At 51.6% G+C, this 19,295-nt stretch overlaps 3 protein-coding genes across 3 annotated transcripts in view; 1 reads left to right on the forward strand and 2 right to left on the reverse strand.

The window, feature by feature from the left end:
* LOC128262990 (probable 39S ribosomal protein L24, mitochondrial) overlaps nucleotides 1-12,859 on the reverse strand; it is a 53,823-nt gene extending 40,964 nt beyond the window's left edge. Inside the window, exon 1 of the mRNA XM_052997611.1 lies at nucleotides 12,850-12,859. The gene's annotated coding sequence lies outside the window, so the exon portion shown is untranslated. The remainder of the gene's footprint in view (nucleotides 1-12,849) is intronic.
* On the reverse strand, nucleotides 23-17,438 carry LOC128262968 (protein purity of essence). Its single transcript, XM_052997571.1, has 13 exons — nucleotides 17,204-17,438; nucleotides 16,921-17,015; nucleotides 16,378-16,793; nucleotides 13,979-16,148; nucleotides 13,390-13,917; nucleotides 7,341-13,326; nucleotides 7,077-7,281; nucleotides 6,334-7,020; nucleotides 4,608-6,271; nucleotides 4,060-4,536; nucleotides 1,971-3,927; nucleotides 314-1,910; nucleotides 23-250 (listed from the first exon to the last, which is right to left on the reverse strand). Exons 1-13 carry the CDS (start codon nucleotides 17,320-17,322, stop codon nucleotides 168-170), a joined length of 15,984 nt encoding a protein of 5,327 aa, XP_052853531.1. The 5' UTR covers nucleotides 17,323-17,438; the 3' UTR covers nucleotides 23-167.
* Nucleotides 17,439-18,159: 721 nt separating this feature from the next.
* Nucleotides 18,160-19,197, forward strand: LOC128262991 (TBP-related factor). The gene is made up of 2 exons (XM_052997612.1): nucleotides 18,160-18,368; nucleotides 18,434-19,197. The coding sequence occupies exons 1-2, from the start codon at nucleotides 18,211-18,213 to the stop codon at nucleotides 18,951-18,953; spliced, it is 678 nt and encodes a 225-aa protein (XP_052853572.1). The 5' UTR covers nucleotides 18,160-18,210; the 3' UTR covers nucleotides 18,954-19,197.
* Nucleotides 19,198-19,295: the final 98 nt, after the last annotated feature.

Genomic DNA, 19,295 nt, shown 5'->3' on the forward strand with positions numbered 1-19,295 from the left:
TTTAAGCCAAATAAAAACAGGCTTCTAGTATTTAAATTCATTGTGCAAACGAATAATTTTATTGGTTAAATATTTGTATGTGATAAATATATATTTATGCTGTAAGTTTATATGTAAGCAAGCCATTGCTTTCTACGATTTAGTTGGTTATAAACCACGATTGAATTTTAACTAGAGCTTGTGGTTGAAGGCAGGGCTGCGAGGATTTCTTCGATAAAGCTGTCCGGCTGCTCGATGAGATGCAGAAGGCCTAAAATATCAAAATAGGTAATTAAATAAAGTGTTATAATTAAAAGTTTTCAGCGAAACCCACCTGCCACATCGCAGAATTCTCCAAAGGAAGTGCACGGCAGGAACTCATCGGTCAGGGTCTGCAGGATGCCGTCCGTGGACTTCAGCAAAGCCTCGTCGTTCTTGCGAAGGTAGTCGAACAGGGATATCGGCCAGTCCTCCTCCTTGGGCGTGGTCACCGACTTGAACAGGCTGTTGTAGGTCAAGTCCACCAAAGCCCACATCATTAGGAAGGGCTTGTATACACTGTACTCCTTGGCCTGTCGATCCGCCGGCGCCAACAGGGCCTTGCACAGCACCGAGGGCGATATGTGGCGGGCCTGGGCCACCGCCAGCATCCGCTTCAGATGCGCCAGCTTGTGCTTGTTCCACAGCTCCCGGCTGTGCAGCGAGAGCGAGATGGTGGCCATGTACAGCGGACCATCGACCTCGTAGCCGCACTCCAGCCACTTCTCGTTGGGCGCCGCCTGCAAGTAGGTGAGCAGGGTCTTGCTGTCCCTGGCCGCCGATCGCGAGGAGAGCAGCAGGTAGACGGAGTAGAAGAGCAGGTAGGGTACAAAGTGCATGTTCGACTGCGGACCCCCGCCGCCGGCGTCGTCGTGGAAGCTGCGCTCCCAGGCGAACCGCACCAGCAGCAGCTTCAAGTCATGCACGCTGCTTGGATAGGAGATGTCGCAGCGCTGGGTGCTCTCCTGCATGTAGCTGCTGTGCCGGGTCATGCAAGCGGAGAAGGCGGCCTCTCCGACGGCCGGTCCCCAAAGAGGCAGCAGGCCATTGCACCTGGTGTTGGCATTCTGCAGACTAGCCCGCTCCCATTCGTCCCGGCCTCGCGTCAATCGGATGGCCGATGTGTGACAGTCCACGTGGACCACATTGAAGTGGGTGACCGTGGTGTAGCCAATGGTCTTCCTCGACTTCAGCTCGAACTCCTCCACGTTGCAGCGCTTGGTGAACGTGTAAATGCCCAGCACCTTGTCCGGCTGGCAGGCGTAGCCCTCACGGCAAATGAAGCACGTCAGCCCGGTCTCGTCGCGCAGCTTTTCGATCTTCTGCAGGATGGAGCCCTTGGCCGTCACCTGGCCCTTCTCGTTCGTGCGCATTCCCAATGCGTCCAGCTGTTTCTCCCGCGTGGCCATGGCCAGTCGCTTCTTCTCGGCCCTGGTAAAGTCGCGCACCTGTTGCACCCTCGCTGCTGTGGCCGAATCCGTGGACAGGGCTTCCAGCAGGTTCTCGGCTAGACTGCCCACGTGCTCATCGCTGGACACCTGCTCCAGGCGATGAATGATGGGTATGATGTCCTTGCTGATGGCCACCTGGGTGGCCTCATGATGATTCGAGAGGCCGGTAAGGAAACGCAGTATGTACTTCAAGCTCGGTCGCGAGATGAACTCTTTCAGCTCATCGGAGTCGGTACGCAGGAGCGTGGGTTTGACGCAGGGCGCATGCTCGGTGATGTAGGCTAGCGATCGCTCCACAATGCCCAGGCTCACAATGTAGTCCTTGAGTGTGCCGCCAATGCAGTTGTGCTCGATTTGATTAGTCAGCACGCAGAAGAGTTCAAGCTTAAACTCTTCTTCGGGTGTGCGCTCGTTGTCGAAGCGTTTAAAGCTCAGAGTGTCCTGTAAAAACAAGTATTAGTTTATAAGCAGAAACGACTTGTGTAAGAAGAAAAACAGTACCTTGAAGTGCTCGCAGAGTAGGGCCATCTTCACCTCGTTGCCATAGACCAAAGCGGCCAGCACGCGAATGAGATGGCGCAGCACTGAGGGATTGTTCCTGACGTTCGGGCAGTCAGTGCAGGATATTAGGGCGCTCACATACTCCGGTCCACCGAATGTCAGCGAGAACTGCAGGAAGGAGTCCAACGTATCGCTGGCAGCCTTCGAGAGTATCGTCTCCATGATCTCCAGCAACTGCTCGGTGACCGCCGACTGAATCGAATCGTTCTCCGACTGCAGACACATTTGCAGCACCTTAAGCAACGTATTGATGGCTCCAATTTCGGGCTGGCAGAGTACCTCTTGGCAGCGTCGCACCTTCACGCAAATGAGGAACAACTTAAGCAGCACCTGGATCAGTTCTCGGTTGCGCGAGATGCGCTGCAGACTGCCAATCCGGTCCAGCATTACGCGCAGTCCGTTGCAATCGGCCAGCACATTGGCCATGCGGTAGAGCTGCTCGGTGTCCACCTGCTCCTGGCTTTTATTGTTGAGCGTCTCGACGAACTCCTCGGTGGCGTCACCCAGCAGACCGCGCATCCGATAAACGATCCTCATGGCATCTCGATCCCCTCCTTCGGCCAGCCATACCTTTTTGTACACATCCTTTACGGGCAGATCCAGACTAATGATCTTGTTGTTCACCAGCAGTTCCATGCCGTTGTCATCCTCCAGCAGGGCAATTAGTTCGCAATCCGTGCAGATCTTATTTTTGACATCCCTCATCAGTGGACCCAATCCCATTTCACTGGAGGGATATGGATTGCCCAACATGCGGCCCTGCAGGAAGTCCTCCTGCTGGGGATCCTTCTCCAACGTCATGTAGAACTCACTTTCGTCATGCTCCTCAGGATGTATGATCGAGTACAGACGCTCGAAGATAAACACCGGCGTTTTGATGTCGTTCATGCGCGTCTTCTCTACGGTGTCGATGAGGATTTCCATGAAGGCACGTGTCTCCTCCTCGGTACCGCTGGTCATGTCCTCCAGCATTTCGAGCAGTTTCTCCTGGGCGTCGTCAATGAGACGCGTGCGCTGCACCACCAGGCTCCTTAGCGCCAGATAGCTCTCCAGGACGGGACCCAGCATGCGGGTCTTGTAGGTCCTGCGGATGTTCGGACACTCGAGGAGTAGCCACAGCAGCTCCACATATTGTCGCAGAGCGTAACCCAAGGACAAGTCCGATGAGAGCGAGTGCTCCTCCATGCGATGCACCTTGCTTATTTCAATAGCCAGTAGCTGAGAGATTTGGCCAAGTACTCCCTTGAGCACCAAATACTGCAGCCAAGGCTGTTCGGTGGCCATGCTCTTGTACAGCATCAAATACTCGGCACTGGCCTCGCCCGCTTCGCCCACATGCTTCAGGAAGGAGGTGAGCATGTTCAGAGACTGCTGCCTGCGCTCGTTGGTCCTGCTCAAGCTGCTCAGCAAGGAGCAGGCCAGCTGGCGGCCAAATCGCGAGTTCGCATTGAACAGCAACGGCTGTATCCACTTGGCATTGAACACGAGCGGCTTAATCACCCGCTGCTTGTCCAGCACCCGCTCGCGCCAGCGTTTCCCATACTTTTCGCTCAGGAAGGCAGCTCGCACCTCTTTTCTGCTCTTTGGCGGCGCTTCAGATGCAGCCGATACGCCTGTTCCCGCTGCTGCTGAGGCGACGGCCTGATCCTTGGCATTCTTTTGCTTGGCTTGACTATTAGTTGGCATCCGACTGCTCCATGCCGCGTACTCGTGATTGCGATCAGAGTTGAGCCAGGCCCTGTAGTCCACCGTGTTTCCCTCGAGCAGCTTCATGCTGCACAAATCCGTGGTGGCCACCTTCTGATTGGGCTTGCTGCTCGGCAGCACCGGACAGATGAGATTCTGCATGATGCGCAGGCAGGGATGCAGCACCGACGTCACCGGACCACGAGGCAGCCTACGAAGACAGATATTTTATAAGTATAATATTAAAGGAAATTTTTGATAATTCAAACGTTATTTATATAAAATATAATCACAAATTGATCATATTTTATCCCTTTATGTACACTATTGGTTTCCAACTCACATGCAATTGCTGATGAACAGCTCAAAGATGACCTTCAGCTTGTACTCCCAGCAAACATCATCCTGGCTGAGAAGAACTTCCAGCAGCGTCATCTCCTGGTGCACAGCTGCTTCCAAACTGATGAGAGGAATCGATCCCATCAGTGCGTTCTTCACCCGCATGGTCACCAGCTGCAGCAGATGCATGCATGCCTCGGCGTTGTCCTTGGTCAGCACAACCAGGAGATTGCGCACCTCCTCCTGGATCTGGGGAGTGCCCCGACGTAGGTTGTGCTCGGCCAGTTCACTGACCAGTCCCTGACTGTACAGGCCAACGCGACAATCGTAGTTGTAGGCCATGGCCCGGAGCAGGGTCAGACACTGCTCGGTGGAGGCCAGGGCGCAGCCGTAGCAGCGATTTGTGGTGGGATTCTCGGTGGTCGAGCCCGGATTGACCGGCGGCTGGTCCTGCTGTTGACGATCGTAGGCCACCAGTTCGCTGGTAAAGTAAATTAATTTCAAATATATATTTAAAATATTAAAATATTTCAGTAATCTGCAAAAACATACCTGCGACATGCCTTGACCTTCTGGACAATCTTGCTGAGCTCCTCGAAACTGGTGCGTGACTCCACGCAGTATTTCTGGGCCAGCAGCTGAATGATCTTGTTCACTTGGGATGTGCTGTGTACGCTGGCCATGTTGTCCTCCACCATGCGATCGCTGCTCCGGTGCTCGGCCACCTTTTGAATGAGTAGCTCCAGCATTTGTTTGTTGGTCAGCAACTGGCGGTAGATTCTATCAGCTCGCTCCAAAGAGCTGTGTATTAGCGACACTGTCTTCACCCGATCCTCGGCTGATTCGATGGGATCGACGGCACAGCAAACGCGGGCATACATGCTGAAATCGAACTTGGCGTATTTACAGAAGCCACACGAGTGGCACAGGAACGGATCCTTCTCGTCGTAGTTGATGGCCCGACATTTGTGGCATTGGAACACATTCTCGCCGCAATTTCCGCAGACTCCCGGATATGCCGGCACTGCTGCACTGCATCTGGGGCACTGCAGATTCTCACTGGATCCGCTCACTGTTTCAAAGAAGTCAGCGAACTCGATCATCAAATTGCATGCGGTGATTGGCAGGGGAAAATCGATCTTCAGTTCGGTTTGTGCGGATTGCAGGGATACGGAACGAGCCTTGTGCCACAATGCTGGCCGATTCTTGAGCTCCACCACGGCCTGCACACTGCGGTTGTTGTAATACACATTAATGGTTCGCACCATTTTGGTTCGCTTTAAGTCGGCAATCCTCACGATTAACTTGGATATTGTATGGCACTGCACCAGTTTGTAAATCATTGTGGTTGTGGTGTACTTAGAGTCCGACTTGACTGATGGCAACTTGATGTTGGCCATCGGCACCTCCGGATTGTTGCACACCAAGCACGGCTCCGATTCCAGATAGTAGCCATTTACTTGCAGTATAGACTCCAGGGTGGTGTATATTGGAGCATTGGGATGCTTGCAAAGCAGCTCGTTCTGCTGCCGGAGAACATCCACGGCGCGGGTGACAAACTCCGGCAGACGGTCCGTGATGCTCCTGGTGCTCAGTGTGAGGTAGCCCAGCAGGTCCACAAACTGCGCGGTCCTCCTGCCGTACGTGGGCACCAGTGGCCACAGGTTCCAGAAAATGTTTAGCAGCTTCTCGCGCTGACGCTCGTTGGCGTGCTCAAAAAGTCCGGTCATGAAGGAGTGCGCCTGCCATCTCAGCTGGCTGATGTTGTTCTCCAACAGGAAGATCCTCACAAAGCGGATGATCAGGGCGTCGCACGCGTACCTGAAGATCTGGTGCACAAATGTCCCACACTGGGTCGGATCAAACTTGGAGTAGTAGGCGTCTGTGTCCTCGCTCTTCTCACGATCCGTTCGCAGTTTCCCAGATGCAGACGAGGTCGAAGGCAGCGGCTGTGCCTGCTTTGATCCATTGGCAGCGGGCAAGTTGCAAACGGCAGCCTGCAGCAATTGGATGATAATGGGGGACACGCCGTCATCCAACTGGTAACAGGCGATTTCCATCAGCATGGCCAGAGCGTCTTCATGGACGACGCAGAACTTTTGCCAGTTGCCGGTGCGCATCTGGCTGATCTCTTGGCAGGTGCGCAGGTGCTCAGTGAGCTCCACGAGTGCATCGTAAGTGAGCAGGGGAGGATTGGCGTTGTAGGGAGCGCCAGTCTACAAGGCAACAAAATAAAACCATTAGTATTTTAGAAAAAAAAGAATAAACTCAAACTCACCTTGCTGCTGACAATGTTGCACACTCTTTTGACCACCCGGAAGTGCGCATCCAAGGAGTGACCGTCGCGGTACATGCGGAACTTTTCCTTGCTGCCGCAGATGTACATGAGTAGCTTCCTCACCTGTCGCCGCAGCAGCGTGTTCAGGTTGAGCATCATGTACTCGCACAGCGTAAAGGTCATGGCCTCGCAGAATCCACTGTCGTAGTTGTCCGGATGGGCGCTGCTTAAGCGAAGAATCTGGTAGGGCAATCTCACAATAATTTCCGTAAGCAGGCCGTCGTATGACTCGAAGATATCCGGGTAGTTCTTCAGATAGTTGTGTGGAATCAGTATGGATATGTCAGGTTTGGGGCCATGTTTAATGGGTTTCAAGAGCTGAACTCCGGAGCTGCCACTGGGTTGGGCTGATTGCGAGGCTCCCGCTCCGCCACCCGCTGCATAGGGATCTCCCAGCACATTCTTCCAGTGCACCAGAAGCGTGTTCAATGCCTCCAGGGCGTAAACGAACGCTCCACTCTTGCTGAGCACATTGGCCGTGGTACTGGCCACAAAGGAGCTGTTGTCCTTGAACTGATGCGGTGGCGAGGTGGTTCCCGTCTGCTTTGACTTGGTCTTGCCCATCATCACACCGAAAAGGGAGAGCAGTGCCAGGCGCACCTCGTTGCCAGGACATTTGGTCTCCATCTGCAATAAAACGCATGGTTATATTTAAGTCTATGAATGATAATTAATTAACTTACTTTTGAGGCCGCTCCTCGCTTGCCAATTTCCACATAGTCCACCAAGGCAGTGAGCAGATCTTGCAGCACTTGCTGATCCCGCTCATTGTTGCCATTAAGATCGGTAGTTAGCATGAGTATCACCTGGATGAGCGGTATGGCCTGCAGACCATTGCACAGATCAAAGGTGCCCAGATGTTGGATAATGCTCTCCAGCACAGCAATCCTATGCAGGGAAACAAAGGCTCAGTAAAACCTGATATTCTAATCAACCAGTAAACTTACCTTAGGTCGTGTAGCTTGCTGAGCTTATCGTCCTCGTTGATTTCGTTATCCTCACTGCTGCTCATGGCACTCAAGCCAGCTCCAGTTGCGGAGCCAACCACGTCGCTGGGACCCGGTTGCTCCTGATCATCCTTGGCGGAGCCCTGTCGCGGAGGCGAAGCGTTGGCATGGTCGCCAAAGTTGCTGCTTCTGGCCGACGTTCCGCCAATGCTCTCAACTCCACTGCCGCCACTCTCCGAGCCACCACTGCCAGCCGGTTCTGCAGGTGAAGTGCGCAATGTGGACCCATCGGTGGCCACATTTGATGCCTCGTCGTCATCGGATCCACCGGCAGAGACACTGGCCGCAGCATTCGCCGCCGCTGCCATGGCTGCAGCTTGCCGGATGCCCTGCAGATTGGCCAATCCTTGCTGAAGAGACTGCAAGGCGTTGGCCTCGCCACCGTGCTGTTCGAGGCTGAGGGCGATGGCAATGTCCATGATGGCCTCGTCGTCGACATCCTCGGGCAGGCCGAGCAGGCGATTGAAACCGCCGCCCATGAAGGCCTCCAGGTTGAGCATCTGCTGCTGGCCCACTCCTCCGACTCCCACCACTCCTGCTTCCGCCTCGGGATTGGGGTCGGGCAGTCCACCACCTCCGACTGCGGCATCCACGGCCACGGCAGCTGCCTCCTCGATGATGTCACTGGCAGCCGAGGCGGCCACCGCCTGCAGCGCCTGCATTGCGGATGTCGATGGCGTTGGTGTGGAACAGGCGGGCGGTGTGACTATGGCTACCTTTCGCCGTTTCAATCGCGGACTCAGCAACAGGATCAGCGCCTCCTTGGCGCTGTGGCTGATCACACTGGCGTCATGCTTGAGCAGGTCGATAAAGTACTTGGTCATGCGACCAACCTGGCCGGGATCGGCCAAAGCAAATCCGTACATAATCTCGACCAGACAATGGACTATGGTCTCTGCCTGGCACAAGCCTCGCTTCACAATGTTCATGGGCTCGTCCAGGGCCGGGGTGACCTTGTGCAACTCCAGGACAAATCCCATGAGGGTGGGCACAATATCGTAGTTGTTCTCCGCGCAAATCTTGGCCAGCGATTGTGGACGCGCATTGGCTATTCCACGAACCAGCAGAATAAGACGGTAGAAGGCCTCGGGATCGATCTCCTGCAGGGATTCCAGTTTTTCAAGCTTTGGCTGCAGGGCTTGCAGTTCTGTATGCACGAACTGAAGCAGCACTCCATCCTTATAGTTGTGATACGATGCCCGGCTGCCGTAGAGCGTGGCCAGCACATAGCGGGCCTGCGTCTGGACAGGATTGGGGGTGGGCAGCAGCAGAAGGGCACTCGCTGTCTTCACCGCCTTTTGACGAATATTAGCCGGCACTCCGGAGCCCAGCAAATGCAGCGCGCAGTCCATTACTTCCAGAAGGTGATTGACCATCCGATCCAGCTGAGTAATACAGTTGAAACCCTCTCCAAAGTTGGCGCTACTTGCCTGGGAGGAGGACACGGGCGGAACACTGGTGCCCGGTGCAGTCACGTCCTCGCTCTCGTCGGGCCAGCCCACCAGCTCCTTGGACTTGCCATAGACCTCGATGCAGTCCAGTAGGGTCACATGTTCCGGGTCTTGGGATTTAGCGAATACCACTTTCAACAGCTTGTCCGACTGGAAAATCTCGTCCCGGGTCAGGGGGATGTCGAACCAGCGGGCCCTCCTCACCGGCGTGGGAACTGTGCGTCCCAGGATGGACACCGACTGCGGAGCACGCTGAACATCCTGGGTTCCAATCAACACCCGAATTCCCACGATGACCACATTGGGATCGTTGTTTATCACCTCCAGGGTGAAGCCATTGGCCCGGGTGCTGGCCACAAACATGCCCGTGGAGAAGAGGCGCGTCTTGAGCTTCTGTTTGCTGTAGATCTGGAGGAGATCGTTGCCTCCGAACTCCACATCGGCCAGCATGTTGCAGTGCTCGAAGAAGTCAATGGGGAAAACGGGCAGACCTCCGGCCGTGAGTTGTTTCTGCTGTTGACTTGCCTTTCTGTTGCTCAACTTTCCAGTTGCCGCACTCGACTTGGACTTCGGAGTGGCACATACTCCTCCCTTCGCCATCAGCGTGGACGAGTACAGCTGATTGCCAAATGGCTGAACTTGTGGCGAGAGCCAGAAGCTGGTGTGTTCCGGCTGAGCCGAGAAGATCCTCAAGCTTCCGTCCTCGCAGAGCAGCAGCAGCGTGGTCTTCTCCACTCCGGCCACCGCATGACGAATGCCCACTACATCCATGATGCGCGACTTGGCCGACTGCGCCTTGATCTCTTGCAGGTAAATCCGTTCGGGGGTGATCATCAATATAATCGGGTTGTTCGATGTCTGCATGCTGGCGTACACCAGTCCGGGATGGCCCGTCACTTCTGTCCACTGGACCAGAGGCTGGAGTGGACCCTTAGAGGCCGATTTGCTGGCCGAATTGGTGTCCAGGTGGTATATTCCCCTCACGCCATTATTCACATTGGTGAGCGGCGAAACGAAGCTCCTTCCGGAGGAGTAGCTGTAGAAGAGCAGCTGCAATGTGTGGGAATAATAGATGGACACTCCGCCGCCGCCCACTTGACCGCTGATATCCTTTATATGCTGGTGACTCAGCTCCAGGGTGTTGGTCACATAGAAATCTCCATGAATGGCCAGACTTTGTTGATCCAACTGCTGGGTATAGATGTATCCACTGCTGGCAAAACTGAGCATGTAGTAGTTGCCATCCTGGTACATAAACGTACAATCTCTAATCTTGCCCACGGCCACCAGGTAATAGTACTTCGGACTATAAGTATCCACGGCCAGATCGTAGATCTTCACATAATCCGAGGTGACAATGGCCAGTAGAGTCTGTGAGCCGGGCAACCACACCGCCTTCTTGATGTAGTTTCCGTTCTCCAGTTGCGGACTCACCACAATGTGTTCGTTGGTGCTGCCACTGCTTGAAAAAGTGAGCACGTGGCACTCCTTCAAGCCACAAACAGCCAGGCAGTCCTCATTGCAGGGATTTGCAGCCAGGGAGAGAACAGTGCAGGCAATGGGTGCGGAACTCAATTGGGTTAGCGTCAACTTCCTCTTGGAGGCATCTGCCTGCTTGAGAAGCGCCGAGAGCTGCAGGATGGTAACCTTTCCCTTCTCATGCGACACAGCCAACTGCTGGCGACGTCCGTGTGGCGAGGACAGACAACAGAACGCAACGCGGCGCACCACGCCAGATGATATCAAGTGCTTTATAGTCTGACCCTGGTCGCCGGAGTAGTTCATCCGCACGTTTTCAAAGGCACCCTCTTGGGAGCCCAAGGTGGCGAACATAAGCTGATCGGTAACCTGGAAGCTCTGCTCAAGCTGATGGAGTCGCTCCAGGGCTGCCGTTGCCCTCTTGTGGCACCCCACAATGGAGTAAAGGGTGCAGTTTTCCCTTATCGACGGCAGCAGGACATCAAAGTACTCCAGGATGCATCTGACAACGAGCAGCCACTGATCCTGGTGCTGGAGGGTCTCACGGTACGGTTCCAACAGCTTGCTCAGCACCACGATCCGTTCGCTGGTCAGGGAATCCTTTCGTGCTGCTACTGGCTGGCTAACTGGTGGGCTGCTCCGCTTCTTGCCGGCCAGTAGGCTCATGTGCGAGGATAGGTAGCTACTCACTCCGGCTGAGTCCCTGACCTCACTGCTGCCAAGGCGCCGGCTCAACGCCTGACAGGATCCATCCTCCTTGGCGCCGCAGTCACAGAAGAAATTGCCATACTTGGCGTAGCTCACATCATGTCCCTTATGGCAAACCCTCGCGCACACAGAGCACACGCCAACGGTGTTGATCATGTTGCAGGTGTGGCAGTGGTACCAGTGCTGGTTCATGAACTCCTTCTGCGTTTGCGAGAAGGTGCACAGCTTGTTGTTCAGCGTGTCCTCGTCAGAGTCGTCCAGCAACGAGTCCTGCTCGCCCTCCTCGGCCAGCTCGTCGTACAGATCATCAATATCGGTCTGCAGCTCATCATCCCACGGCGGAACATGCTGCCGACTGCCTCGATAGCCGATGCTTTGCAGGAGTTCGCTAAGATAGCGCAGCTGGGCGCTTACATTCTCCGCGTGCTTTAAATGCTTGTCCGGCAATTGCAGCTTGGCCAGCTCCAGCCAAAGGAGTGTGGTATTAAACAGGGCCACATGACCGCGGGCGGGACTGGCATCGGCCAGGGTGATCATTATCTGGAGAACATCCGCAAAATCGCAGCCATCTTGGGGTGGAGAGATTAATGTCTGGCCCAGTTGCAGCAAGGCCTGGAACAATGGTGGCGCTATCTGCGCCGCCTTGCTTTGATCTTTCACCAAGGACTTGACAAAGCTCAAGAGGAGCGCTCCATTTCGCTCGCTCTCGCTGTGGTCGCAGGCTTGTGAGGACTCCTCCGAGGGATTCGGTTGTGCCGCTTGCCACAAGCTCAGAATCTGCGAGGTATTGGCTGCAGCTCCTCCTGCTGCGGTGCCACTTTCTCCGCCGCCCGCCGCAGTTCCACTGTCGTAGTCAATGTCCATGGCATCCAGCTGGTCGGAGATACTCGGCATCGCTGAAACGGTGGCCATGTTCGTGGGAGTTTGGGCATTGCTGCTGGAGCTGCTCGATGGCTGCAGGATGCTGGTGAGCATCCGGCAGGTAGTGTCCAAGGCCTCGGAAGTGCTCACTTCCGTGCTCACATTCGGTCCGTAGATAATATGGGCCAGCCATAGCTTTAAACGAGCCACATCAACTGTGGCCAGCTCTGCGAAGCACTCGACCAGATCCTCATGCGGAAACTGGGAGTCGGCTTTCAATGATTGCTGGAACAGGCGTTCCACAAACTGCAGCATCTTGCGGGCATAGCTTACGGGAAGACTGGTGCCGGTGAAAGAGAGCAACAGTGTGGTGAGGCTACCCGAATGCTGATCCTTGAAAAACTGACGCATGGCTTGCACCGCAACTGGCTTCTCAAGCATCTTGATCATGGTCTTGAGCACTGCAAACAGCATGGACTCGTTAAACATGACCCGATCTTGATCTAGGGGTGCCGCACCTCCTGTCGCTGCAGCCGGTGGCTGCCGGAGATCGGCTGCAAAGTCTTTAAGCATGCGGTAGCAATATCCAATCATGTGCTCATAGAGAAGCAGCTTCTGGGCTTCCAGGGTCAAACCGCTGAGGATCTCTCGCAGACACTGTTCGCTTTGTCCCTGCAGGTAATCAGTTCGCATGTCCAGCATGGAGGCAATCAGCAAAAGCTTGAGCTGAGACTCGATCTCAGTGTTGCCGGAGCAATGTGGCAGCAAAAGCTCGAACAAATGCAGTATCGACTTCAAACAGTGCTTCAATGTGTGCAGAGTGGAGTAACTGGATCCTCGGGTCAACTCCGTAATGTGAGCATCTATCACATTCAAGGTGTAAGGCTCCACTGGATGCTGTTTGCCATCAAAGGCGGAATCATTGACCATCAGACATTTCGGCCACTCGTTTGCTATCAGTTGTTTGTCCTCATTGGGCAGGAGTTTCAGAAATGCGGCATGTAGTTCCAACATAATTGCCGGCTTATCGCTTACAATGGGCACAATCAAATTCAGTGCTTGCTCCGGTGTCGAGCTGGACAACTGCTTCAGCATCTGGCCACGCACAATTACCGAGAGCAGGCGGTAAGAACTCATTAGCTTTAGCATCAGCTCGTTGACCAGTTGGTTATGTTTCTGCAGGTCACTGGGCAGCTTATCCTCCTCTTCTGGATACGATATAAGGTCTCCGATTGACTCGTTCGACGAGTACAGTTTCGCCACGTTGGACAGGGAAGGTAAATTACCCGATGAAAAGGACTGTTCGCTGGAAGAGTCTTCGGTTTCTTTGCGCGGCCACTTGTATCCCTCCTTGTTTGCCCAGGCCACCGCCTGCATGTGGGCCACCAAAGAGTCAAAAAGAATAAGATCGGAGAGTCGGGGAGTTCCTGCAAAAAGAGATACAAAATTATTGTATATGTATTAAAAATAGTAATAAACTAATATCTTACCATTGCCATTCATCTGACTGTTGAACGCTTCCACGCCAAGAATGGTTTGCTTGAGACTATATTTCATATCGGCAGCTATGTCACCGACCTGATTCCACAGTGTCTCGGCGTACTGGGTATACATTCCCTGTTTGATCAGACTGTTAACCATTAGGTAGTGCGAACTGGCCAGGGGACAGCGAATACTCCAGATCAGGCAGTGCAGGTTGGGTGACCGCTCGACCTTTAGAGATTCCACATGAGAGGTTGAGGGAGGCAGACCCAAGACCAGCTTCCAGGCGATGCTGAAGCAGTACTGCATGGCACACAGATTGTGCATGCTCGCTTCCTTCTCCTTGTCCTTGGAATACATGGACATGTCGGCGATAGCGAGTATGTCAGTGAGGGCATCCACCAGCAGCGGATACTTAAGCTTGTCCGGCGTGCAGAGTATAAAGTTCCAGGCCAAGCCATCCAACTTGAACTCTTGTGCCCAATAGGGTTTCTCGGGATCTCCCATTACCAGGGAATAGAAAGTTGGGCGAATCGCTGTAATAGAGACAAAGTTTTACATGATAGAACTTCCTTTTTGACTTTATTTAACACTTACCAGATCCATATTCGCCGGCCGACTTGCGGAACTTTTCCTCGATGTCCTGTCGACAATAGGAGTTCAGTTTGGTACGGCTGTTGAGCAGATCCGTGATCTTCTGGGTTTCCGGCATGCTGCTCACGCTGAACAGATTCCAGCGTACCTGGTCCAGCAATTCCGGGGGAGCATTGTACAAGTGCTTCATAAGATACTCCAAGAATAAAAGCAAGCGCGACAGCAGCATCATTTGGCTGTTCCTAACGGGTCGGTCCCCGCTGATTCCTCGACAAACTTCGGCACAACGGATAACTCCACCGGCCGTAAGAAGCAGGATAGACTTCTTTTGCATCAGATTGAGAGAGTGGAACAGGAAAAGCAGCAGTTGGGCATGCTCAATGTTGAGGTCTTCGTAGTCGGAATCACTGGCAGCGGACCAAGAGCAGACTCCCTCAACCAGAGTGTTGATGAGGCGATGCCACACGGACAGACAGGCTGCCTCCTTCTCTTGGGTGGGCTTCAACAACAAGATTTGCACGAGTACGGACAAGGTACTCGGATAGACCTGCAGGGGCCAGGTGTTGGTATCGGTGGACCAGGGCGATATGGACAAGTGCTGCAGTAGATTGGACTGCAATTGCTCCGAGAGCAGCGAAGTGGAGATTAAATTGTGGATATAGCGTCCGGCAGCCCCCGAAAAACGAATCATCGAGGTTTGCCACTTTGTAGAAGCCCCTGCAGAGGATCCTGCTCCTGCATTAGCTGCTGGGGCGTTTCCGGACACCTGCTCGCTTTCATTTCGCATGACATCTCGGTCGAAATCCTTGATTATGTTGGCCATTAACAGCATTTGCTGATCACTGACTCCCGCCTTTACATAGCGCTGCATGTATGCGTGACGATTGGCCAGAAATTGGTCCAGGAAACTGAAGATATCGGCCGCCAAATCCAGATATTCATGTGGCTCATCCAACTTGGGAACAAGGGCGCTCTTTTGTTCACCACGCTCTTGCGTGGATGTATTGGCATTGTCGTCATGAGTTTCTGGGGAAAGCGTTTCCTTGAACCAATGCCCCAGGTAACTCTCACTGTCATCCTCCTCCGAGTTGTCAGAGCAGGAGAGAGAATCGTTAAAGTAGGTAGTAGAATCTGAGTAGCTAATGGGTTCACATTCCGTGCGATCCTTGGCCGAGGCTCGCCTCAACGTACAGGCCTTCCGATAAGCCACCGTGGCCAAAAAGGTGAATAGCTGATGCAGCGTGGCCGTGTTGAGCACCCGCACAATCCTCTCCAGCGAACTGTAGTTCTGCAAGATGTCGAACTGCGCCGGCTCCGGCAGCTCGGCGGTTTCGGGGCTCTGTCCACAGGCGGACTCAATCTTCAGATCCTCAATTAACTCTGAGAGCAGTTTGATGCTGTGATTGGCAATAGCTGCATTAAGCTCACCGAATCCTTGTTGGACTTTGAATAGGTTGACCCTGGCTATGGGTGTGGTGGGAGCGGTACCCGCCTCACTGCCAGTCTTGGCCGCTTTGGTTGCCGATTTGGATGCAGTCTCCGAGCTGGTTCCACCGCTTCCAGAGGCACCCATCGCTCCTTGAATTCCGCTTATCAGCAGCCAGCTGCCATAGCACAGATGGTTCTGGTACACATGAATCCTGGCCGAAGCCTTGAACATATCGCCAATGTACGAGTAGATCTCTAGAGCTTTGTTCACTATGCTGCAGGCTTGCTCCTCGAAGTCGTCGTGGTCCTTGTTGGTTTGTCCAGCATTTGAGCCTCCGCCGCCACTGCCCTGACTAGTGGACGCAGTCTGCTGCTTCTGCGAGCTGCCGGCCTGGCTCATTCCGAGCACACTGGTGGCTATTGAAGTCAGCACAGCATTGTAAAGCGCAGCAATGCCACACATCGAAAGCCGTTCAATCCGGCTGGGAGTCAGTGGCTGCAGCACAATCAAAGCATGGGCCTGACTCAAAATGGTGAGATCAGTGAGCATGTGATTCATGCTTGATTTTACGGTGGTAGCCTCCACTTGGGTTAGAGGCAAATACAACGGTTTGCCCCCATTGATGGTCTCCATATATTTGGAGCGGTAGCGATTCAGTATGGGCAGGCCAACACACACGTCCAGCAGGGTATCAACTCCATTTTGCTCCTGGAAGTACTCCACATTGGCTGCAAGAAGTTGGTCCTGAAAGGGGTAACATTTAATAAGGTGATTCTTATGTAATATAGATGATCAGCCTTGTTCACATTAGGAAATTACAACTTCTTGTTAAAAGGCTATGTATGCTTTTCCACCTTTTTAAAATGAATATCTTACTCACAAACACAATAAACCACAAATTAGTGTAAGGAGCATACACATTTTTTATGAAAGGATGTAGAACGAGACTGATGTTTTGATTTATTAAGCTTACAGTGCAGTCGGTGACCTCCTCGCTGAGTGGAACCCACGTCATCTTGCCCGGCTCCAGAGGAGCTATCAGTTGCTGCAATATGACCGATGAGAGGTCCGACCGGGATCGCTTAATCTCCGACTTGGGCGACTCCTTGTCGTTGCTGGCACCGCTGCCAGATGAGCTGCTGCTGGGCAGAATGCTTTTGTTGGTGGACTCGGGATGCTTGCAGCTCTTCAGGACATTGGCCACTGCATTGTAGTCGAAAATGGAGGCCGCCGACGTGGAGGAAGCGTTCTCCCGGCCCTCGCAAAGCATTTTGAGGGCGCCCAGGAGCCATTTGGTCTCGTAAACGGACACCCTGGGCAGCCTGTAGATGATGAACTTGATGAGCACCGCTGTAGCATCGTGCAGCTGACAAATCTGCGTCTGGCAAACTGCAAAATACAAAGATTATTTATATATATACATATATATATATAGCAAACGAACGCGAATGAATCACGCATTTCTTGGCCAAACATTGTGTTTTCTTTGGCGAAAAATCATTAGGGGTGCACTTACTCGTCTTGATTTGCATAAGTTTGTCAGCCGCCAGGGCCGCAAAGGCCGTGTAAAACTGTGTGAAATTACTTTCCTCTTCGAAAAAATCATGTTCGCTAGAAAAAGTAATGAAATCATTGCGTTAGTTCTTGAAATTATAGAATTTTCAAAGCTTTTGGCTGTTTCGTCACTTGGGGGCGGCCATATTTAATTTTGCAAGTCACTTTTTGCACTTGCAGTCCCCAAAATATTTTTCACTGCGCCATTTGGGGGTAGGGAAAAAATGTAAATCAACTTTACTTACCATCGAGTGATTGCTTTTAGCAAAATAACTACTTCATTTTTGTTTAAGGCTCCTGTACGGTTGAGTAGCAGAGCTTTTACCACAGAATTCCAATCCGTTCCGCCGCTGTGGGCCGACATTATTGTTTAAATTATCGTCAAATCGCCTGAAAGTACTCGGCCTACTGTCAGCAGTGTGACCAGATCGGATTAGCGGATAAGTACCTTGCGCCCAGGGCTGGCAAGCATACTTTTTGCTTAAAGAAAACTGTAAAAACCTCGTTATTATTTTTTAAATAACTTTGTTGTCAATAATTATTTGTCTTGTGTTTTAGTTTTCACAGATTAAAACAAGAAAGCTATGAAAACTAGATTTGAATTTTAAAGGCTACTGATATATGTAAAGTAACAAAAATCATCAATAAAAAGTTAATTCAACAAAATGTGACCTAAAAATAATATAACATGGCTATTTAATAAACGGTTTGGTAAAATTGTCCATAAAAATTAAACTGGCTAAAATTTTTAGCAGTTCAACAGCCCAAAAACTTCTGAAAATATTTTTGAATTACTGAAAGGCCTGGGTATTTGCTCTTTTCTACATGAAAGTAATCACCAAATATATGCATTGTCCATTGGTTGTTAACAAATCCATTTCTCCGTATTTTTTACCTAGGCATTTCTACTGACTTTTGATCCATTCAGATATTTATATAATTGATTATTTCTACAAAAGATTATCCATATTTCTTTGTAAAATAACAATTAAATATGTTCTGTTGTGGTAAATTCTATAATAACATTTATATAAATTTTAAAATTGTTAAAAATTTTTATCAATTTTTGATATATTTTATTGAATCACATCAACAGGTGTTCTTAAATTTTTTCCAGTGCACCTCACAAGGGCATAACGCTTTATCAGTATGAAAAATAAAAATACCAAGCCGGCATATTTAACATTTTCCTTCAATTCCATAGGACAACACTGGCCAGATCGCATGTTGGATTTGTTTATAATTTTTGGCAATGCAGTTTCATTTTAAAATCGCGGACGCTGAACGGGATCGTGACAATGCGGCGGCGACCAGCAATGTGGGCATCAATCCCCACGCCTCCCTGCAGCCCCAACAACCGGCGGCAGTGGTGGAACCCAGCACGGATGCACAACACGAGATCAGACTTCAGTTGGTTGACGACATTTGGGGATCCTCTTGCGTTAGAAACCAGTTGATAAATTCTTATTTTGCAGGAATATTGTGGCCACCTTCTCGGTGAACTGTGAACTGGACCTCAAGGCAATCAACTCGCGGACTAGGAATTCGGAATACTCGCCCAAACGCTTCCGAGGCGTCATTATGCGGATGCACTCGCCCAGGTGCACAGCATTGATCTTCCGGACGGGCAAAATTATCTGCACGGGTGCTCGCAACGAAATCGAGGCGGATATTGGATCCCGAAAGTTTGCCCGCATCCTGCAGAAGCTGGGATTCCCCGTCAAGTTCATGGAGTACAAGCTGCAGAATATTGTCGCCACCGTAGACCTGCGATTCCCCATCCGCCTGGAGAACCTCAATCAGGTGCACGGGCAGTTCAGTTCCTATGAGCCGGAGATGTTCCCCGGCCTCATCTACCGCATGGTCAAGCCACGCATTGTTCTCCTGATTTTCGTCAACGGAAAGGTTGTCTTCACCGGAGCCAAGTCGCGCAAGGACATCATGGACTGCCTGGAGGCAATATCACCCATCCTACTCAGCTTTCGAAAGACGTAGTAGGATCTTGGCATCCATACGTTATCTCTACTTTTAGTTAGTGTAGATCTTATATTATATTATTTGACAAAAAATGTAACATTATTAAGCACCAATTTCTAAAAAGATCAGCTTCAGTTGGGAATTTTTTAAATTTAATGAATTTGTTCTTATTTAAACTTATGTTATTAAGGAAATAACTCATTTGACATTTTAAATACGGCTACATAAGAATTATATGTTCCAATATTATTTGTTGATGCATGCGAACATAAAAAATATTTGTATTTAAGCTTAAAAAAAAATTTTTTTATTTATTGTTTTTTGGGAATAATCCGACCCCAAGCCAATTTTTAACTTTAT

This window comes from Drosophila gunungcola, unplaced genomic scaffold, assembly GCF_025200985.1.
Source record: "Drosophila gunungcola strain Sukarami unplaced genomic scaffold, Dgunungcola_SK_2 000001F, whole genome shotgun sequence".
Classification (NCBI taxonomy): Eukaryota; Metazoa; Arthropoda; class Insecta; order Diptera; family Drosophilidae; genus Drosophila; species Drosophila gunungcola.